The sequence below is a fragment of the Anarrhichthys ocellatus genome, unplaced genomic scaffold (assembly GCF_004355925.1).
Source record: "Anarrhichthys ocellatus isolate YVR2014 unplaced genomic scaffold, GSC_Weel_1.0 scaffold4, whole genome shotgun sequence".
NCBI lineage: Eukaryota > Metazoa > Chordata > Actinopteri > Perciformes > Anarhichadidae > Anarrhichthys > Anarrhichthys ocellatus.
In genome coordinates, this window is record NW_022280034.1 from 13,155,915 (window position 1) to 13,178,225 (window position 22,311).

General features: G+C 43.3%; 2 protein-coding genes across 4 annotated transcripts; both read left to right on the forward strand.

Moving 5' to 3' along the window:
* Positions 1 to 772: 772 nt before the first annotated feature.
* Positions 773 to 12,906, forward strand: zc3h7bb (zinc finger CCCH-type containing 7Bb). Its single transcript, XM_031843293.1, has 21 exons — positions 773 to 1,038; positions 1,868 to 1,929; positions 2,046 to 2,082; positions 2,376 to 2,573; positions 2,717 to 2,875; positions 3,133 to 3,273; positions 3,363 to 3,405; positions 3,505 to 3,743; positions 3,875 to 4,169; positions 4,414 to 4,472; positions 4,629 to 4,728; positions 4,973 to 5,134; positions 5,295 to 5,500; positions 5,617 to 5,717; positions 5,890 to 6,071; positions 6,267 to 6,346; positions 6,683 to 6,939; positions 7,231 to 7,336; positions 7,687 to 7,795; positions 7,940 to 8,073; positions 8,366 to 12,906. Exons 2-21 carry the CDS (start codon positions 1,871 to 1,873, stop codon positions 8,399 to 8,401), a joined length of 2,703 nt encoding a protein of 900 aa, XP_031699153.1. The 5' UTR covers positions 773 to 1,038; positions 1,868 to 1,870; the 3' UTR covers positions 8,402 to 12,906.
* Positions 12,907 to 13,014: 108 nt separating this feature from the next.
* On the forward strand, positions 13,015 to 21,781 carry tefa (TEF transcription factor, PAR bZIP family member a). Of its 3 annotated transcripts, none has more exons than XM_031843296.1 (5): positions 13,015 to 14,075; positions 17,433 to 17,807; positions 18,133 to 18,344; positions 19,216 to 19,427; positions 19,855 to 21,781. In XM_031843296.1, the coding sequence occupies exons 2-5, from the start codon at positions 17,486 to 17,488 to the stop codon at positions 19,877 to 19,879; spliced, it is 771 nt and encodes a 256-aa protein (XP_031699156.1). In that variant the 5' UTR covers positions 13,015 to 14,075; positions 17,433 to 17,485; the 3' UTR covers positions 19,880 to 21,781. The 3 variants fall into 3 exon arrangements, with proteins under 3 accessions (XP_031699156.1, XP_031699155.1, XP_031699154.1); XM_031843295.1 differs by lacking the exon at positions 13,015 to 14,075 and adding an exon at positions 14,083 to 14,349; XM_031843294.1 differs by lacking the exon at positions 13,015 to 14,075 and adding an exon at positions 14,368 to 16,758.
* The last annotated feature ends 530 nt before the right edge of the window (positions 21,782 to 22,311 follow it).

Sequence of the window (22,311 nt, forward strand, 5' to 3'; positions counted from 1 at the left end):
CCATATTTGTGTTATTTTTTTAACAATATTTTGGTGGCACAGCACAGCATTGTCTAGTGTACTTCCCAATATTTAAAAAAAGTACCTATTATTTAAGGGGCACATTTTAAAAGTTTACAAAACGCCATACATTATTTAAGAGAGAGCAGGGTAATAGTTCATAACGCATTTATGTTCAATTTCATTCTATTCATTTCAAATTGTATCCATGTTGCACAATTTTAATACAAAAGCACAGTTCAACGTGCTTTACGTGATAATTAAATTGCATGATCATGTCAATAACAAAACAAAGAGGCAATGATTGTTCACATTATTGTATTATTTTACAATTAAATCTAAGCAAGGTGTGTGTGGGAGATGTTTGAAATTCAAAGAGGATTAGAAATGAACAGAATATAATTACTCCAGTACTTTACTCTCCTTCATACATCAAATGCTGAACTTTTTCACTATACACTACAAATACTAATTACTTTGCAAGATTTTTCGTACAAAAACAAAATAACTTTACAGAATATGATGCATTGCTATAAGATATACAATGACCAACATATTATATATCAAGTGGGCAAAAGTTGCTCCATCTTGGCCAACTACTACATTAAAATGCTGTTTACACATGATTGCATCTGTACCACTGATAAGGGTCATTCTGCTCATTTGGTGATAACATTTTTATTCAAGTATTCTATTGTTATTACTGCTTCCACCACATTCCAAAACTAAGGCTAACCAGAGCAGTGACGGTGTTTCTGCTGCCCTCTAGTGGCCACACTTTTCCTGGAAACTTGTTGCAATGCTGCACTCGAAACAGAAACAGCTAGCAGTTAGCTAGCTAGCGTTAGCTAATATTGATTCAGTATCCAGCAGCAGTTGTAGCGCAGAGAAACTCGTGCTCCGTCCACACACCAATGACAGGCACACTAAATGTACAGATATGCGCCTGGACATTGACTGATATCTGGCTTTGTATTCCGGACTTTGTCGCCACCGCTCTGTGAAGCTCTCTGATCTGAAGCTGTAACTTGACTCGCGGTGAGTTGTCGTGATAAGTGAGAGCTTTGGCTGTTAGCTGGGGCTTTATTACTAAATTAAGTTAGCTAACTAACAGGTAGCTAGTTAACACTTTGTTACAAGCAGGGTAGCCATATGTCAACGCAACAATAATTAAAATCAAAACAATGCACGTGACATGAAACAGAATAAACATTTATTTAATGCTATTTCTTTAACGCTAGCTAAGCTAAGTTGCAGTGATTAGCATTTTGGCTGAGTGAGAAGCGTTCACGTCAAGTTAGCGTTAGCTCGCTAATCCTAACTACCGGTGGCTAAACCACGGCAGCGTTAACGGTAACTACACTGACGTCATTAGCAGATAACCCCACGTTGTGTATTTTACCTTCATCGCTGTCGGTGAATGGTTTTTGGGGTAGACGACCGATATGCCTGCATATCACGCGATGGCTAACGTGATCATTTCCCCAACATCGTTATGGCTAACGGTTCAACTGTGTAGCTAACGTTCACATGCCCCCCTCCCAAAAAATGTCTACTATCAATAGGTGGAATACTGGCGAACCGTGTCATCCACAGATTAATGAAATACTATCGATAACCACCAGCCGTCTTCACCGTGAGCTTTGCCCGCTGTTTGTTTACGCAAGTCCGATGATAGCTCAGGCCTTGGCTCGTTCAGGGCGAATGTCACGTTAGTTAGTGAGCAGGTTTTGCAAAGGTTTTTAAACGTTTGCAGAATAGATACTTAGCCATCAAATGTGTGGATGTATTGACCGCGTCGTTAGCTGTTGACGCTGTTGTGCAAAAAGTCGAGTTTCAAACAAGTCAACCTTGTGTTAACCCTCAGGCTATGGATCCTGATCGTCAGAAACGCAGAGAGGAAATTCAGAAAGCCATGAGCTTTATTCAGTAAGTACACAAGTAAAATGTCCCTTTAATGCCTCCTTTATGACTGATCAGTATCATGAGCAACGTTCACACCCTTTGGAGAGCATTGACAGCCCTCTCGTGCTCTCTGTCCACAGGTCATCACTGCCTTTCCCAGAGCCAGAGAGCTATGAGGTTTGCATTCATCCTTTTCATCCCAGTTATCATTCACAACTTTTTTTTATCATCAATTTGTTCCTATACTCCTTTCATCATGATCATACTCACATTTTGTTTAGTTTTTTCCTGTATCTAGATGTAGATTTGAGCTCAGACATTGTGATTTGTTAGTTTATTTCTTTTCTTGTTTCTCATTTTTCCTCTTTGTGTCTTTCTGACCATCACATTTCACCTTTTATTATTTTTTATGTCACCCTGTCCCTCCGTCTCTCACCCTCTCTTTGATCTCTCTTTACACTTCCCTTCAGGCGTTTGTGATCCAGTTGGTATGCAACTTGCTGGACGAGGGCAATTCTTGCTTCCGTGATGGGGACTGTCGTCAAGCGACCCAGCAGTACGGAGAGGGGGTCAGTGTGGCCCGCTACGCTCAGGCCGAGGCCCTCGTCATCCCGCACGAGCTGCTGGAGAGCTTGTATGTCAACAGGGCCGCCGCCAGCTACCAGACGGTGAGAGGGAAGGGGGACGAGGGAATATGGAATGATTTAACTCGTGTGCAAGTCTCTTTATGTTCTGTGTAAATTGAACATACCTTCTTAAATTCCAATGCCTCTCCAGCTCTTACTGTGTGTCTTTGTTCTGTGGGCCTCAGAGGGAGTATGAGCGCGGTGTTCAGGACTGTGACAGCGCACTGTCTGTGTCAGAAGGCAGTCGCAGGGCTTTGTACCGCAAAGCCATCTGTCTGAGGGAGCTGGGACGAATCCGGGAGGCCTACGAGTGTGGAACTAAATGTCTATTCACAGCGCCACACGTATGTCATCAACACTGAAATGTTAATACGAATTATCTTTTCCCCAAAAATCATTTTAAGGATCTAGTTCAGAAAATGAGTTAGTGGAGATGATAATGCAGATTTTGAATAGAATCTTGAAATTCAGTGTCGGTATACGTATTGAGTCATGAATTATGACTTCATGGACTACATTGTGTTCCTCGTAATAGTTTACCTTAAAGTGAATGAAAGTTATTCTTGGTAAGTGGGACCTCTTCTTGTGATTCATCTTCCAGGACCGGCAGGTGAATGACCTGGCTCAGGATCTGGCCAGTAAACTAGGCCTGAAGGGCCGCAAGGCTTACGTCAGCCCTCAAACGGAGTCCACAGCCACAGAAGGGGAGAGTCACGGGGAGACTTCCCCACCCACGGGAGAGGTGGGTGCTGTTGTCGCGGTCTAGAGTTACTTACTTGGCGACTGAATGAGAGACTAATCCCCTCTGTTATTTCTCTCTCTTTTTCTCAGATGTCCTCCAATGGGCTGGAATCTCTGGGTGACATGGGACCAGGTATGAGCAACCTGCACACCTTGAACATGTCTCTTCCTACCCAGATTGTATTTACCATATTCATTTTCTTAACACCATCGCTGTTTTCGTCCCCCTCAGCGGACCAGTCCAACGCGCAGTGCATCCCTGCTCCTTTGGCCACGCCCATCCCAGTCAGTGATGACCCGGCGACCCCAGTGTCCCCGTGCACTGACCTGTCGGAGAGCCCCAGCAGCCAAGGCCTGCCCCCCATGCCGTACTCCGTCCCTGTGTCGGAGCACATGGAAGAATGCAGCAGCAGCGTCATCAATGACGAGCTGGACAGTCTGCTGGATTGCATCCCCAAAAAAGTCAGTGAGGTGAGTGAAGGACAGATGAGCGAAGAAATCCTGAATTGGATCCTCGGCATGTTTTTTTTTAGTAGGGCTGACTTCACCTGATAGGTCCTCTACATAAGCTAATGTTTGTCTCTGTTTGTCTCCTGGGACAGAGTCCAGTCCAGGGTGCGATCCCCACCAACCTTCCCAATACGGCAGTGGGCCTCCGGCCGCCATACTCCCCAAACCTTCCAGCCTCGTCACCCCAGCTCACCCCAACCTTCTTCAGCTCCTCTATCAGTGACATGCCCCCACTGGAGCCCTACTCGCCGCTGGCCCAGCGGGACCAGGGCTCCACCCAGGCGCAGGACGCACTGGGAGACTTCCCCACAGGGACCACGGATGGAGAAGGGAAGGCAGGAATCGCTGCTGGCGGGCTGGACTCGTTGTCCGAGTATACTCTCCCTGGTGAGCGAAGAGTCTACAGTACTGTTTATTTAAAAAAAAGCATGCCAGCTATAATGTAAATAAGTCTACATAGAACTGAAGTAGTACACACATTTTGAACCCAGTGCAATGTGTTAGCTTGCTCTTACGTAGTTACCAGAGCACAGCTCCTAGGCCTGACATGTGCACCAGCAGCAGGCAGTGTGAGTCAGCACCATTACAACATGGTGTCTGACATCAGTGTCCTTGTGTCTGTGGTCTTCAGGGGGGCGAATGTGTCACAGCTTCATCCCTGGAATGCGTAACCACAGTGCTGCACATGCAGTGAGTAACACACACACACACACACACTAGCATCATCTCTTGCAGGACAAACTACTTTTACATGGTACTGTTAATGGTGCCAGCCATTCCTAACTCTGCCGCTAAGTGGCCTTCGTGTTTAACGTCACGTCTGTGTTTCCCTTTTTCTTTTTTCAGAACGGTCCTGCAGGAACCAACCTGTCTCTGCTCTCCAGGAATCCTCTGGCAGTCACACATGAGTTTCGGCAGGCCTGTCATGCCTGTTACAGCCGAATAGGTTGGTTCAAGCTGAGTCTCTTATTAACCTTTGAGCAGCTCCCCCCCCCCCCCCCCCTTTTAAACAAAAATGTACAGTGGGATGTTACAGCTTTGCCGTCTCTGTTAGCGAAATATCTAGACACTGTTTTTAAGGCTCAGCCTCTATCGCTGACCAGTATTAATCGCAACATCATTTACACCTGAACTAGTCATTACTAGTTTTACAGGCTAATTAACCTTCTCTTTCCTCCTCTTCCTCATAGGTCCTAGAGTGATGGACTACAAGTATCAGCCAGAGGCAGCACACCGCTGCAAAAGGGACGTGCTTCTGTGCCGCCTCAAAAACACAGATGACCCAACGTGGAAGAGGATCCGGCCAAGGCCCGCACGGAACAACTTCCTGGGGGCATTTGTACTCTGTAAAGGTATGTATTTACTATGAATACGATGCTTGAATGGATGTTGGAGATGGGGGGGAAAATCTATTTTAGAAATCAACAAAGCCCCGGCAACCAAAATGAGTTGAACTACGGCAAAAAATGTGTTTGTATTCTGTTGAACATTTTCTCTCCTCGGGTCCCACAGAGGTGCAGGAGCGTCAGGAGTGCCAGTATGGGGAGAACTGTACATTTGCTTACTGCCAGGAGGAGATTGACGTGTGGACCCAGGAGAGGAAGGGTGCGCTGAGCCGAGAGCTGCTGTTCGACCCGCTGGGCAGCACAGAGAGACGGGCGCTCAGCGTCACCAGACTGTTGCAGCTCCACATGGGCATGTTCATGTTCCTCTGTGAGGTGAGACCCCGGTGGTTGGTGTTTCTCTTCTTCTTTTTGGTCACTAAAGACCTGCACCGGTGGAAGCCTTTGAACAAGACGTGGACTTGTATTCATCTCTTTACTCTTTACAACAGGAATGTTTTGACAGTAAGCCTCGCATCATCAGCAAGCGCAGCAAAGAAAACTTGGCGGTCTGCTCAAACCTCACAGCTCGACACCCGTTTGACGACAACAAGTGAGTGAAACGGAGTTTCTGTCTTTATTTTGCTCCAAAAAGTCTTAGTTAGGTTTAATAATAGTGTGAGGAATAATAGTGTGTGTGCGCACTAAATACACTCAAAATGTAATTTCATTTAGTCTGTTGGCCCCATAACAATTCTCTGACTGCTCTGGTGTCTCTGCCGCAGGTGCCTGGTGCACGTGGTGAGGTCGGCCAATGTGCGCTACAGTAAGGTGCGCCCCCTGCACCCTCTCTGCCAGTTTGACGTGTGTCGCCACGAGGTTCGCTATGGCTGCCAGCGCGAGGACAGCTGCTCCTTTGCTCACTCCGTCATAGAGCTCAAATGCTGGGTCCTGCAGCAGGATACAGGTCGGGAGAACACGCGCTCCAGTTGTCTTTTCAATTATTTAAAAGCTATTGTGAATGGAAAGAACACATTTAGCCCCTAACTGTAACAAAATGTGTTCCGCTACATAATGTATACTTTATTTCACTATGAACACGGTATCTAGTTAAGTAAATGAAGGTTTTTTTCCCAGAGCTGCTCCCTAATCTTTCCTTCAGGTATCACCCACGAAGAGATGGTGCAGGAGTCCAAGAGACATTGGCAAAGGCTGGAGCAGAACGCACAGAAGCAGCAGAAGGTGAGACAGGAAAGGGAACTGAGACAGTTGGACATCCTGCACTTGGTTTTCTTCTTACCAAATAAGTCGGACAGTTCCCCTGTACTGTAGTAATTTACTGTGGTAGACCCGTTACCACATGCATCCTCTGATACACATGGCAACCAGCCAGTTCGTTTCCCCTGAGAAGGAACATCACCTGTAGAGCACAATGAGCACGGAAGTTCATGCTATCTCCCCCCAAAGATCCTGCTTTACCCATCCTACATTTATGTGTAAAAGAAGCCGATATTTGTATAGTATTCTGGCAAAAACACGGTCTGCTTTATCAATGTTAACTTCCCATTTCTCTTTCAGCCTATCCACATCCCACATCCAAGCAGCAGCATGTCTGCAGGAGGGGTGGGGGGAATGGGAGGCGGAGGAGACGGCATTGGTGGGGGTGGGGTGGGCCCAGTGGGTGGGTTGGGGATGGGAGGATTGGGCGCAGGCATGGGCAGAGGGCGCCCCCTCAACCTGAAAATGAAGTTTGTGTGCGGCCAGTGCTGGAGAGAAGGACAGGTCAACGAGCCCGACAAGAACCTCAAGTACTGCACCGCCAAAGCACGGCACAGGTGAGGCCTGTCTCAAACACGTACATGCCAGCGCCACCATGTGTGTCCCATGAAGCTCAGCAATTCGACACAAGTGTTTTCCAGTCCGATCCTTAAGGCTGACTGTGCAGTTTGCGTTGTCACAGACTTTGATTTGTGTATTTCTGGACGTATAATCAGCTGCTGCCATTACAGCACTGGTTGTTAGAGTAGCGGCAGAATTGTATGTCAAAAGACAAACTGACAATCTTGGCTTTTGTTTAGTTGCTGCTGCTCTTTTTAACCTTTGTTTTTGTCTCTTTGTGTCTTTAGCTGGACGAAGGAGCGTCGGGTTCTGCTGGTGAAATCCTTTGAGAAGAAGAAGTGGGTTGTTGTTCGGCCTCTGCCCTTCTCCCGCACCTATCCACAGCAATATGACGTGAGTACTTCTGCACTCTTTTCTATTCAACGCCCTTCACCCCTCTCACATGCCGAGTGCTGACTCTGGTTTTTGCCCTGAGGATGTTGTCGTAAATCTCCTTACCTCTGTGTCTTATTTTTCTCTTGCTGCCGGTGTGTCTTTGACACCGTCAGCTGAGTTAAACAACACATTAATTGTACGATTACTATATTCAAATTACAAGAGCGACTTATGCAGCTCTTACTACAACAACAAAGTGACATTTTTCACAATTTAGAGCGATGAACTGGCTAAATGAACAGAGTAGGAACCTCTGTTGCAATGCTGTTGGGTTCAGTCTGTAAAATCTTTGTCTGTGTCTCATCCAGATGTGTGTGCACGTGATGAAGCAGAAGAAGTGCCACTATATTGGGAACTGCTCATTTGCTCACAGTCTGGAGGAGAGGGACGTCTGGACGTACATGAAGAACAACAGCTGTAAGCTCCTGCGTCCACCTTCAAGCACAGCGTTATGAGAACAGTGCATTCAGAGCTGTTGACTACAGCACACAAAAGAGCGGTGGTGTGTTTAGATCTAGATTTAATCGTCATGCTTCTCTTTCTCACCTCCCTCCTCTGCAGTGAGAGACATGCAGCAGATGTACGAACTGTGGCTGCAGCTCACCAATCAGAGCAGACGCACAGAAAGCTCGGTTGTGAGCCCGCCCCCAGAGGAGAAGCAGGTCACCATAACGGCAGACTACGCGGAAAGCATGGTGAGAGGTTATAACATTGTTATAGGCAATTAAACCTGCCGCCCCTCTTTTCAGTGGCTTATCAGGTGAATATGGCATTGATTTCCCCCATTGATGTGTCAGGGAAATTTAATAAAGATGATTTGATGTGATGATATGCGTTTTGAATATAGTGATATAGTGAAAAAGCACAATAACATTTGCGGACACAGAAGCTTATATATTTAAAAAGGCTTGGAGTCTTTTGCGTGTTTATAGTAACTGACTGCATTCCTGTTTGCTCAGTTGACCGTGACGATGCTTATCGTTTCAGGGAGGCCGGCGGTTGTCAGACGGGGACGATCTCTGAGAGTTGCTGTGTTGACGAGAGCCAGCTGATCGCCGCTGAGCTGCACAGAGAGACGGGTCTGCCACACCAACTCAACTGTCTGTCACCTCGCCAGTCTGACCTCCTGTAACATCTCGCCAGCAATGTCAGAGAAGATGGACACGCAGCTAAATGGTTGAGCCACACACACACACACACACACACACACACACACACACACAAATACAAAACACTTCCACACAGCACATGACACACAAATCACAGGCACCGCTTAATACAAAGAAAAAGCTTTGTGAGGGAAAATATAGGACTTTTTGTTTTAGTAGGAAGCTTCAGTTACACTCAGCACCTTTAGGTTCAGATTATACTGCAGAAATTCCACAGACACCTAGTTTTGCTCTGACTAAAGATAATAAACTAGTATTCCCTAGTGCTCTTTGGACTATTTGTGTCCACCAGGCGCCACTTTCTTTTTCTTTTTTTTTGTTAAAATCCTCGCAGCACTGAAACAATTCTTGGGTGGGCGCGCTGGTCGCAGCCCTTTAAATTTCACTCGGTGATGATTTAAAACGAAATTTTAACTTTGGAGTGCGAAGCCCACAATGCTGTCAATGGCAACATAGAAACTGAGGAGAATTGTAAAAAAGAGATTCTAAGTGGAGACTCCTCGATAAGCTGCCCAACAACCAAATCCCTCTCTCCTTCCTTCACGGGAGCATTACGAGAAGGGTCAAACTAGCTTTCTGGAGATTACTGATTTTGAGTAATTTTATTTTTTTTCCAAGGCGAGTTGCTCTTCCTTGTTATATTGTCTGCCATATTGGTAGAACGCTATGAATGTAATGCCTGCATGGGCCTTTGAAACTAGGAAATTAGTCATTTAAAACGTTGTTGTGGAATGTATGCAAGTATACTTACATGCCCCAAAACAAACTTGTGTAACATGACAGCCCTCCCCTCTATAGATATAAGATGGCCTCTTAATAGCTGGTTGTGTAATCAAACCGATGAGCGCCGACACGCACGCTCATCACATAACCTTGCAGTGGGAGTCAGCCGGTGTCCAGGGGAGGTGGGTGTAAATCAACTAACCACCTGTGGCTAATGTACCCATCATGTACTGGCAGCCGACAGAGATGTGAAGCGGGTGTAGGAGGGCGACGGAGAGAAGCGACTGCAGCACGTCGTCCTGGCTGGAGCTGCTCTCAGCATTAGATCGGTTCACGCCGCAGATGCCCATTTAAGAAATGATGACCTCACTTGGACTGAAGCACAGTCAAAATACTGCCCACGCAGAAGACTTCAGTTGTTAATAAAAAAAGATCATTTAAAGATTGAAAAGCTGGGTAAAAATGAAGGAATATTAAGAATGTATGTTTCTACAGTTGATTGTGAGAATATTTCAGATAATTTAAAAGTAAGGGCATGTTGCCACTTCTTCAGTTGAACTGGGGTCATTGTTTCACAGATGAACACAAACAGTTGTGCCCCAACAGCCTTCAGATGGACATCAGTGTTCCTCATGTGCATCCATTTGTTATGTTCCTGATGGCTATCAGTCGCTCCTAATATTAACCTTTTCATTATGAGAAAGCTGTTGGCCTGAGACAGGGAAACCATTCTCACCACATGTTGTGCCTATAAACAACACCTATACACACACACACACACACACACACACACACACACACACACACACACAGGAAGGATATCTGTTGCCATCTTATTCTAGCCTTTAACGTGGACGGAGACACGATGGAGATATGTCTATATTCAGATACATATACACACATATTATACATATTTACAAATAATGGTATACTACTAATAATAATTGATAACTTAGCGGTTAAGCTTAATAAATATATAACCTGAAAACCTGTATTGATTACATAGAAGAACTTCTTGTTATTGAGGTATTGCTATATGACATGTATCACTGAACTAGATGACTATAGTGTTTTTTGTTTTATATGATTCTTTTTATTTTGTAATTTCTTCCTTCTGTGTGGGTTGTTCCAGACGGGGTTTGTTTGTTCGGTAAATCTTGACACAGAGCAGAAGAGAAGAAATCGAGTGAGCCCAACTTGAGAGGGTTTTTATTTATTTTTTCCTTTGTTCACAAGTTCAGTAGCTAAACTGGATCCACAGCATGTGGCGGTGTTCCTGTCCCTGCAATGTGTGGGTCAAAAGCTGCACTTTATATTTCAAGCCTTCATCTAATGTTCCCGTCCAGAGTGACCTCGGCTCAATGCAAAAGACAACAACAAGCGGCTTCAATTCCCCAAACTCTGACACTACACTCGAGCAGAACGTTACCGTCAATCGGACCAGACCGTGTGAAGACGAGATATTTTATTTAACCATCGAACCACGATGTAAGAGAGTTTTTTTTGTGGTATTTCATTTGTCTGCAGTCGGTGTATAAATAGAAAATATAGAAATGGTTTTGACGCCACAGCCTACAGTGTCTTGAAACAAACTTAATGCCCATGCAGTCAGAATCTAGACTGCCGGCCCAGCCTGGGCTTAATCCTAAACAGCAGATCTAAGGTCAGTTTAGCTGGACACTCATCAGGTTTTTTTTTTTTTTTTTTTTTTGGTGGTGGGAGGGGGGGGAATTGTTGATAATGAGACCTTGTCTGGAGCAGCCCAGGTATTAGCTTCTTTGAGGGATCGTATTACTACTACTCCTAGTATTATGATGAATATGATGATGATGATAATGATTGCTATCTATTGACTATTTCTATTTCTTCTCTATATGCTATTGATATATGTATGTTTATTGCAATGTATAACTCTCTTTATATATGTATCCATGTATGAATATAATAATTAACAGTAAATATGCGTCTGTGTATGCAGCAGGGCACAGCTCTGTGTCTGGGAGGCAGTGAGCAGAAGACGTCCAGCTTCTGATATCTAATGTAAGGCGTTTAAAGGTTTAACCTACAGGTGTGTGTGGGGGGGGGGGTCGGTTATCAGCCACCTGTAGGCCATCAGTAGTAGAAGCCATTTCACACTGTACAGTAGACCTGCTATATATTAATGTTGTCTGAGCTCTGTTCGTAAGCCTTAGGATTATTTGGGCACTGGCCAAAAGAAAAGAAAAGCTAGTTGATGATTTAAGTTTACAGATATATATATATATATATATGAATGAATGAATGAATGAATGAATGAATGAATGAATGAATGAATGAATGAGACTGTTTCCCTGTGGCAGTGTCCTCAGTGTCGATCCTACCAGCGGAGCTCGCTGCTCACTGCCTGTGCTGTGCGCTTTTGTTTGAGCTGATTCACCGAGCACAGACAGATACGGAAACAAAAGCATACATAGTAGCCTATATACTCCTGTGTAGCGCCTTATTCAATATACTACACCTATAAGATGATACATACCCCTATTGTATACCCATTCTTACTATATACAGTATATGATACCTGATACCTATTATAATACTTAGACACCCTTATAAGGTCATTTAGATAAGAGATGGTGGAGCTTTTTTTAGTTTGTTTTCTTTCTGTGGCTGTGTGAGGGTTTTTCTGTGCTCGGTAATGTGTTCCCATCTGGTTTTTTCAGGGTGTTTTAAAAAGGACAAGTTATTAGTCGAGTGCCGCAGACTCAAATGCTCTCTGTCATTCATTAGTTGTCCATTCAGGATATTCCCAAAGCAGCTGGGATGGATAGATAACATCACCCATTTGCCAAAACTTGGTAAATCTTAATTTTGTCTTTGGTAAATAACCACAAGGTGGAATTTTATTTAAAACTTATAATTGGCTGCATTAAATAGGGACTCTGACTGGCATCTGTGACAAGTGGATGAGCAAAACAGTCTCTGCTTATAAAGACATGTTGGAGTAAATTGTTATAGTAAAGGCAGAGTATTTGAGGGGGGGGGGGGGCTCTTCTTCCTTTGTTGGAGAAAGGTACTAATGATGTAACTGAATTTCACAGCGGAACCTGTGTTGTTAAAAGCAGGCGAATCATGACACAAACTAAAGGTGAGGAGGTTTCTGCTACTTTATGCATAACAGCAGGCGTTGTAGTGCTCAGAACTACAATATTTACAGAGGCTACAGTACAAGAAACCTCCGACACATGCAGGCCCTTTCATTGCCGTTCATTCTACTGTAACAATAAAGGGATTATTCCCAGTGTGTGAGGGGGCCTGAGCATGCAGACATAGTGGTCCTGCCCTCTCATAACGTTTGTGTCACTTGATTCCCAGCGCCAACACACACCTGCACAGCCACATAAAAAAAAAAAATCTTAATTTTATCGGTTTTCAATCATTTAGAAAATATCGGTACTTTGAATTGTTTTTCAACACCTCTGATGATGAAACCAGGGTTGTAAAGAAGTGGAAAAAACAAAGCCTCTTTTTGTACTGTATTTTTACATTTTGTTTTATCTTCTTGACTTTGTTTTCTCTTTTCTCCTCCCTGGTTGGAAGTTCATGATCTCATAAGTGGACCAAATCTCTTGAAAGCATTTAATAAACAGACCGTTTTAGAAAAGAAGTGTGTTTTTTTTGTTGTTTTTTTTTCATTTATCGAAGATCACAATCTGGTCAAATTGTAATAAACAATTAACTAATGAGCATATTTATAAAGGGTTGGTTTCAGGGTCATGTCACAGAAAAGAAAATTAACTCATATTTCACATCTGACATGGACATAAAAATGCTGCTATAACAGCTGTCACTAGACGAGAGCAAAAATATAAAGTAATATTCTCCTGTTCTAATGGCATATTCCAGTAATATGGAATGAATTATTTGTGGGGATCAAAACATGTAAACATTAATATTCAGCAGTGCTGCATAGAATCGATAAATCACTCTTCAATGCATTCTCTCTGAGTTTCTATTATTAAAATATCACCTAAATATCATGCAATATAACAATAATGATAGCTTCTTCCTCTTTTACAGTTATCTACACAAACTGTATGGATTGAACATGTTTTTTCTATTTTTTAATGCAAACTGGTCTGACTTGGAGTTCAGTTAATCTTTTTTTTATGTCTACAATAGTCTTACATATATAGTGTTGCACGTGACCATCCACTAAATAGGTTATTTGTAGGGGTTTTGTGCATTTTATTTCAAAGACTTTTTTCCTCAAAGAACATAACTTATCAACGTATTTTCTTTAAATAGTATAATCCTCGCAGGTGTGTCAGCTGCGGACCCGTTGTGCTGGCTCATTGGTCTGTCAGGCACGCGCAAGTGGAAATGAGCCATTGTTAATTGTAACTAGATTCACCTGTGCTCTCCCTGCCCCAAGTCAAAAGGACTGCTGTGCGACGTGCACGTGTGTTCTCATACACACGTGCATTATCTAGCACACACTAAAATTCCCATGGTGCATTATGAGATTTAAGGAGGATAAAATCGTGTAGCATTCTCGTACAGGCAAACGAATCGTGAGGAGCTGTAGGTGATGTTTGTATGCTATTAATTTAGTATTCTGTCTTTTATTACATAACAGTCTGCGACGTTCAGGGTCTGCATGTTCTGTTCTCTTTTTCTTACCTTCGGCAACCCAGGCAAGGCTCAAGATTGGTTTGTCCCCGCTGTGATTGACACACTCACTGACCAATCGGCGTTCTCACCGTCGATTTCTGCAGGAAGCACGCTGCTGATTGGCTGCGGGGGAGCAGAGTGGGCGGACTGTAACTGTTAAGTAACTTTTTTTTTTTTGGTCAGAGTTCATAGAGTGTGAGACAGGTCTGGTACGATTTTAGTAGTTCAACCATTCTATTTCATGGGAGCCGTAAGGCCTGGGTAAGCCTCAGTCGGCCTCATTTGACTTTATTGTAATATAGCTTCCTGTGAGCTCTGAAATATCGGTTGATTGAACTTTAAAAAATATAAACATGACGACAGAGATGCCGGAGATGTTCAGGGCTCTTCTTGAGCATCCGTTTATTCTCCCGAGCTTTGACGATGATGGTAAGTTGCTGTCAACTCAAACACTCGAGTGTGTTTTGTTGAGGTTTTCTGTCAAGTTTCATGCAGCGAAACTGAATTATCTGCAAACGACTGCGTGCTTGTTGCGCAATCCCCGCAGCTGAGCTGGCTGGTTAACGTGTGTCAGCTGATGGAGACAGCAAGGGTCTTGTCTTTTTAAATTAGCATTCAAAGGCTGACCGGGATTCAGATCAACAGTTTGTTATACAGCCTTATTTCAAATGTTGTCTTTCTCGACATTAACCGATAGTTTAACACCATTTACGGCTGCTGTAGCTAAGTGACAAGAAGAGTGTCTTACTTACTTGACCATTTAAATGTTTATTTTTAGACCGTCACCACAAACTCTGCCAAAGAACTGTATGAAAGTCGGCCCATAATTATCTCTACATTATTACCCTGAAATACTTAGTGGGAAACAAATGTCAGTTCTGGGATGTGTTGATGAAATAAGATTATGGTTGGTCCTATTATTCTTAATATTCTGTCTGATGTTGCTGGCAATTTGTGTGATTGAGTGAGCTGGTGGGCTTTGTAGATTCATAATTAAATCACTAGATGGCCCTGTTTGCCTTCTCTGGGTTATGTTTAGGGACATCAGACTACAGCAGGCTTCAAAGTCGTGGCGTCTTTATTTTTAGATTGTTTTGTTGTCCAGAGCACCTGTGGGAGCCAAACACAGACAGCCACACATGGACTCTACCTTGAGTGTCATACGATGACACCTTTTGACTAGCCCCCAAAGTTTTAAATTTGCCTTTTTTTTTTAGGGCTTTCGCCCAGAAAGTGATATTTGGAACCCAAATCATGATCTTTTCCTAAACCTTCAACCAAGTATTTCTGGCAACAACAAAAAAGGCCAGTATTCTGTGGTAGCAGATAATGGAAGATTCTTGAGGTCAAGTCAGGGTATACATACAATATTTTGACATATAAAATGCATATACTATTTCTGTAGAAGTTTGTGTGGTGTGGAAGTGTCCTTAAGCGAGACACTGAGCCCCAAGTTGTTCCCCGGGTGCTTTACCGCAGCCCACTGCTCCTAATGCTTAGGATGGGTTAAATGCAGAGCTCAAATTTCAGGCGGTGTGGTGCTTCACCTGGTGACTTAGAAGGTGATGTTCAGTGTTAACAAAACATTCACTGAGCTCATGTGTTGTAGCAACTGACCTTGAAGGCTTAGAGTCTGTGACATGCATACAAGCAACATTGGACAGTAAACACCCCTTCCCACCACCACTAAAACCCTAGTGTGCACGAAGGGTGTGCCGAGCTGCCTTTTGCAGTTTGATACTGATGTAGGCGAACAAATAGACTGAACACTCAATTTAGTGACAAAGAAACATATTGGAGAATGCATCATTGCCCCATGCATTTAAATGTAATCATTTGTCAAAGAAAACAGGATGTATTATAATTGGAACAATATTAGTTTGAAAACCAAGTGCACGTACAGCCTGTTTTTTCTTGATAAAAGTGGAGGTTTTGAGACTGATCTTTGCCCTTGACCTGTCTGCTCAGCTGCAGCAATGCAACCATAAGGACTGCAACTTAGACCGAAAGGGGTGGTAGCTAAATGTATGGCTACGTTTGCACTGCTGCTCCGCCCTTCCTGTCTGCGCGTGAGTGACAGAAACAGAGCGCCGCTCCATTGGACAGAGCCTGTACATATGAATGGGCGGCAGCTGCACGTTTTTACATGTATATGGTGGGGGAGGGGCTTTCAAACGTAACATTGTTTAATAAAACCTTGATTTAAAAAAGAGAATTTGGTGGAGAACATCAATCATGACCTCATTCATTCAGGAACCAGGCCGTGCTAACATAAATAACTACACCTACGATGTGTGTTTTGCTCGTGGCACGTTTTCCTGTTCATGTATTCTGTTCTGTAGAACCTCTAGATATATATAACTATCAACCAATGAGATCTCAGCCACCGGCGACGTATCAACTGCTATTGGCTCCTCGTTATAATCCACGCCCCCTTTTGATTGGCCTAATTAATATTCATAAAACGAGGCGCCCGGCCCGCCTATCAACACAAGGATGGGTGGACATCTTTGTAGAGGGACAGTTTGTTCCCAACACCTCCAAACTCGTTTACCGGAGGAAGAGAAGAGAGCTTTTAGGGATGCAGTGACCGTCGTCATACGTGAAAACCGTTGAATCCCCCTGAGACGGTGCTGAATAGCTACGTTAGTGTTATCGAGCAGACAAGCTGTTTAGCTTGCTTTTTGTTTGACAGTAACTTATAACACGGGAGGAAAATGTCAGGGGAGCCAATTATCATCACACTAAAAACGGCCACCGGGGCCCCGAGTTCATTCCCCGTGGTTCTGAAGAAGGTTATGGAAATGCCACCACCGGACATTCTGGACGGTGACGACGGTAAGTGCCGAGAGGAAGGAGCGCACCGCGTAGCGTCAGAGTTGGAAAAACATGCGGAATTAACGCTAAAGGGACCACAGCAATGTAGCAGACAGCGGGTCTCCAAGTGCGTTAAACACGCAGCGATACTAACTCGTAACGTGACACTTCGTGTACACACAGCACGGTGACCACAGGCCTCTCCTCTCCAGTCTATTATGTGGCATTTGATACAGGCACTGGGTATTGCTCTTTGTTTAGGTGGATTAAAGCTGAGTCCACTATCAAATGGTTAACTTTATTAGAATTTCAAATATTGTTGTTGCTGCTTTCATTGTTCATCTGGCTTTCATGCTTCTGCTTTGATGGGTGGATTCTGTGTGGCTCCCCTCACCATCTGGGCTTTTCTAGACTCGTCCCTTAATTTCCATGTCTTTTGATACAAAGTAGTCCTTTCCAAGTTACAAATGAGTAAAAAAAAAAAACTTGGTTTGGTTCTTGAGGGACTGTTCTGTATCGACTTTCTTTGGAGAGGAAAAACAAACAAGCGGACGCACTCTCAATTGTGCTTTACTTGAGCAGTGAACATTAGATTAGACGCACTGAAGGCCTTCTGGGTCATGGCAAACAAAGTCGACCAGTTTCTGTGAATACTGCCTTTTTATCTTAATGTGCAACTTTTTCCCGTGTTTCAGAAACGGACAAGCTGTGTCTGGGAGATGTTGACCTTGGCGGAGGAGGTAGCGATATGGGTCCTTCGGCTGCCCTGACCCCGGCGATCTGGGATAAAACCATTCCTTACGATGGGGAGAACTTCCACCTGGAGTACATGGACCTGGAGGAGTTCCTCACGGAGAACGGCATCCCCACCTTGCCGGACGTGGGCTCTCTAAAGAGCAGCGCAGAGGGAGACTCCACGAGGACGGAGAAACTAAAGGCACAGGTGAAGGTTGCCAAGCCAGCCAGCGTGTCCTCACTGGGCCTGCTGCCCATTCAGGAACTGGACAAGTGTGAGGGGGAAGTGATCATCACCAAGAGCGACTCTGATATCCTCTGCGATGTTACTGCAGGTGAGTGGCGGAGCAGAGACTAGAGACTAGACGGAGGGTTTCATTAAAAATCTGCAAATTGTGTTTTCTCTAAGGCAGAAAACCAGATATTCAGGTTCTGTCACAGATGTCAGGCAAACGTGATATGCGGTGGCACTGGAGGGATTTGTGTAGCAAAAAAATATTAGTTTATTCTTAGACTCTTAGTCGGTGCATGTTGGAATGTCTGTTTGTTACAGTGGAAAGAAATCATGCATTGAAAATGTTTTTTTAATAAATGCGTGCTTTCATGGTGCCAACAGTGTCCCAATATTTCAGTCCTTGTGCTCCTCTTCTGTCTGCTCAGAGGTGACCACTGAAAGCGACGAAGAGACCCCCGACCCCGATGAGCTCGAGGTCGATGTGAACTATGAGCCGGATCCCACCGACCTGGTCCTGTCGAGTGTGCCCGGAGGCGAGCTGTTTAATCCTCGCAAGCACAAGTTCTCTGAAGAGGAGCTCAAGCCACAACCTATGATCAAGAAGGCCAAGAAAGTGTACGTGCCTGACGAGCAGAAGGTATGTTGGGGCGCAGCCCGTTAAACACGTGGCAGCTGTTTGTTTCACTGAGTTTGTGCATAGCTTGGTTTATGGAAAACACCTCAATAGATTTTGGCAAACTTAAACACGACGCAGGGCAAGAAGCAAGTTTTTATCTGAATTAATTTGATATATTATGACATTTGCTTATTGCCGTCCTGAGTGAGCGAGAACAGTGCTAACTTCTAAATGTGTGTGTATATATCTATCTATCTATATATCTATCTATATATCTATCTATATCTATATATCTCCTTCTCCTCCCTGTTAGTGGTGTTTATACTACTCTCTGGAGCACGCTTACACATGCACAGTCGTGGGAACAGGAAGTGACAAATCATTGCTGCTTCCTTGTTTTCACAAAAAGCTCTTTTATATATTTCCACGTCAGCTGACACTTTCTTGTTTTCCCCAAACTCTTGGCAATTTCCCACCACACATTAGAACCCTTTTTCTTGCCTTCATTTAGTTTTCAAAGATGAATTGTAGAGACGCAGGTACCCACTGTCTCTACTTTGACTGCACGGAACAAATCTTTGACATTTGACATTAAATAATGTTAACTTACAGGAATGGAATACAACACTTTAATTGGCTTCAAATGTCATCCGCTATTTTCTAAATACACAAGTGGTGCAAGGGCAATATACACAGTAGAAAAGGCCATGTCATGAAGCAGCTCTGGCAACTCACAGTGACTCAGCACTCTTGACAATCTTCAAATTGATGTTTTCCTTCCTTCCTAGTCTGTCTGAGAACACGGGTTTTGTTCACACACTCACTAAAGCGCCTGGCTGCAGGCCATGCTACGCACATAGTTGTCCTTACCTCAGCTTCCCCCCCCCCCCAGGATGACAGGTACTGGAATAGAAGGAAGAAGAACAACGTGGCGGCCAAGCGCTCCCGCGACGCCCGCAGGTTAAAGGAGAACCAGATCACCGTCAGAGCGGCTTTCCTGGAGCGCGAGAACGCGGCGCTGCGGACGGAAGTTGTCGAGCTGCGGAAGGACTGCAGCCGCTACAAGAGCACAGTGGGTTGCTACGAAGACAAATTTGGACCACTGTAAGGGAACACGACAAGCAAATACACAATTCTTAATGGACATCTTTATATCAGACACCACAGTACCTTTTTTTGTTTTCACTTGTCAGGTTAGAAACATTTGGGCACTGTTTCTCATAAAGCAGTCCTGATTGATAGCGAACCAGATGACGGTGTTCGACTGTTTTTAGGGTGGAGTTAAGAAGAAGAGGGGTGGGGAGAGTGATGCTCTTTTGAGACCAGCAGTCAAACCCCAAAAAGTAGACCCTCCTCCTGACCAGAGCTGGGTCAGACGTGCCCTGGTTTTGAATGGGCATCATTGTTAGAAATGAGGAATATGTAAGTCAGACGGACAACAACCCGAGCTGGTGTTATACATCAGAAGTTATCCATGTGAATGATGTTTAATGCTCTCTCTCTTTCTCTCTCTCTCTCTCTCTCTCTTAAGAGCGGTGCTGGAAGAAGACCAATAGAAAGTGTTTGATTTATTTTTAAAATAAATCAAACACTAGAATCGATCTGAGGAGGAGGGCGTCGACTAGTGTTGCAATAGCGTGTAAAGAGTTGACATCTATTTTTAATTTCTGGAGTTTTTTGAGAATTAGATTTACTCTCCATGTGAACATCTTGTATGTCTATAACTCCTTCTGTATGAGAGGATATTCGAGTGCTTCAGTGCACAACTTTGAAGTGTACTTTTATCATGTTTTGTACGCCTTTGGCTGAAAGACATTATTTTGGAGAAACGGTGGGATTTTCACTTTTTAGATGATACTTGGGTGGCAATAGTTTAGACTAGAATAGTTATTATTGTAAAAACAATGATTTGCAGGTAGCTTCCAATTCTTTCCACGTTCGAATGAATTCTGAAACCTGCCTCACGGTTTTATTTTCCAATTTATATCACATGGCGGATTGTGGGAAGAGCTGGGCTTGTCTTTGCCCACAAAAACACTTTAACTGAAACATTTCTAATAATATAAGCTTCTTCAGGGTATTAGTGGAGTGCAGCCATGGTTACTTCTCTTCACCTACAAGTGCTCATTACCAGAAGCTCTCACACACACACACACACACACACAGCTCTCAGAGTATGACGCCTGCAGGTTGTCAATACTGACTCGTCCATTTACGTCACTAAATTTTCATACGTTATGTGTAGAATCCACTCGTGTGTACTGTAAATAGTTGTAACCTCATATTATACTTTTTAAAAAAATGTTCCCCTCCATCATGTTGCATTCATTGCATTGGACATTAAAAACTCAGTTACACTGCAAGTCAAGTTTTTGAAAAACTTAAGCTTTGGATAGATTTCAAGTGAATTCCTGAAATGTAAGAGCTTACCGTCTCGCGCCAATGAGCGGACATGTGCGTTGGTAACGGCCGAGTGTTTGATGTGTTAAAGGCAAGCTGCCTGATGCTAACGGGACTCTCATCAGTGCCTTATTAATGGCAGCTGGAGGCAAAATGTTTCCCTCGTTAAGCCTGAAAACTCCCACAGTTCCACATCATCGGTTGAAGTGATCGAGCTCGTTCTTTCCCGTTATTCACAATGGGTTGTTTGAAATACTCACAACTATGAACTCAAAACCTTTTGGATTTGGGGAGACTGTGCATTTAGATTGTATCAACATGTTTTAGTATGTTAGTAGATGCATTTATCAGCCTTTATCACCCAGCTTCTTATTTGTTTGTGAACTACTTTTTATTTTCTGTCTGAGGTGTGTAAAGATGGCAGCGTCTGTTGCCAAAATATATATATATATAATTTTTATTTTTTTTTTTTTATACAAACACAGTAGTGCTGTATTGGGGGCATCAAACCATTTGAAGGCCGTGCACAGTTTGCCAGTTTACAGGGGGGCGTATTGTGTAACAGTAGTAACATGTGTAGTTAAAATTGTGACTTAACAGATTTTACACTCATATTCTTGACAAACGGAAAGCTATGTTCTTCTGTTAGTGTGCTTGTAACTGAATAGATTAAATATTATGGTCTGTTTTGGAAAGGGGTTCCCAGGTGTGACATAATTCAAGGAGTAATACAAAAGTAAACTATTAGTTTTTTAACTGCAGTAAAAGCATCTTTATTAGTACATGTTTTTTTTGTTGAAGTTAACAAAGGGCAATCTTTCTTGTGGAGTAAAACTTAAACTCAGGACAGTCATATTTATCTGTACTTTTTTTTTTTTTTTTTTAAAGTCTTTCTGCTTTAATAAAGCTTGTATCTGCCTTCCATCTGAAACAGGCCGATTTATTACCTTCCTGGTTCTGTCTGTGTTTCTTGTGAAGGCACTTCATGGCATTTTGAGTAAGACTACCTTTTGTGTCTTGTATATACAGTGTGTATAAATAAAGCTTTGTTGAGGAAGTCCGACAGCGTTAAGTTATTTTCTTACGGGGGTGTTTCTTTAGGTTCTAGCAGCGAACAATTCATTTAGAAGACTGAAGTCTGATCTAAATAAATCACAGTGAAGTCCAAACTGAAAGAAGGGGTACTAAAAATATAAATAACTACTTTGTATATACAATTTAATTAAATATAATGCACATAGAAATTATATTCTGGTACCCATATTTTCACCATAATGTCTTCAAAAAAACGAGTAAAACAGTTGAGCTTGATGCTTTTTCATCTTAAGGTTTTTTTTAAAAAGGCACTATATTGTCATGTCTAACTAAACCGGGTCTTCACTCAATGAAATTAATCAAATGAATCTGATACTGTGGAGACTGGAGAATCTGATGGTTCAGAAGACTGAAACACTGCCATCTGGTGGAGGGAGTTTATGGAGAAAAGTGATACTCAGTGCGTTAAACTGAAACCAGCTCATTCAGCATCCCTGAAGAAATTGATTGTCATATTAAAGCAACCTAATACACTAAGTCTCCACTCTGTCAT

What these genes read in the sequence shown, in the direction of transcription:
- zc3h7bb (XM_031843293.1), top strand. Translation starts at nt 1,871, where the DNA reads ATGGATCCTGATCGTCAGAAACGCAGAGAGGAAATTCAGAAAGCCATG. An exon ending in AAAGCCATGAGCTTTATTCA is followed by an intron (nt 1,930 to 2,045) that starts GTAAGTACACAA and finishes CTCTGTCCACAG; the next exon opens with GTCATCACTGCCTTTCCCAG. An exon ending in CCGCCGCCAGCTACCAGACG is followed by an intron (nt 2,574 to 2,716) that starts GTGAGAGGGAAG and finishes TGTGGGCCTCAG; the next exon opens with AGGGAGTATGAGCGCGGTGT.
- tefa (XM_031843294.1), top strand. Translation starts at nt 16,638, where the DNA reads ATGTCAGGGGAGCCAATTATCATCACACTAAAAACGGCCACCGGGGCC. An exon ending in CCTCTGCGATGTTACTGCAG is followed by an intron (nt 17,808 to 18,132) that starts GTGAGTGGCGGA and finishes CTGTCTGCTCAG; the next exon opens with AGGTGACCACTGAAAGCGAC. An exon ending in GAAGACAAATTTGGACCACT is followed by an intron (nt 19,428 to 19,854) that starts GTAAGGGAACAC and finishes CTCTCTCTTAAG; the next exon opens with AGCGGTGCTGGAAGAAGACC.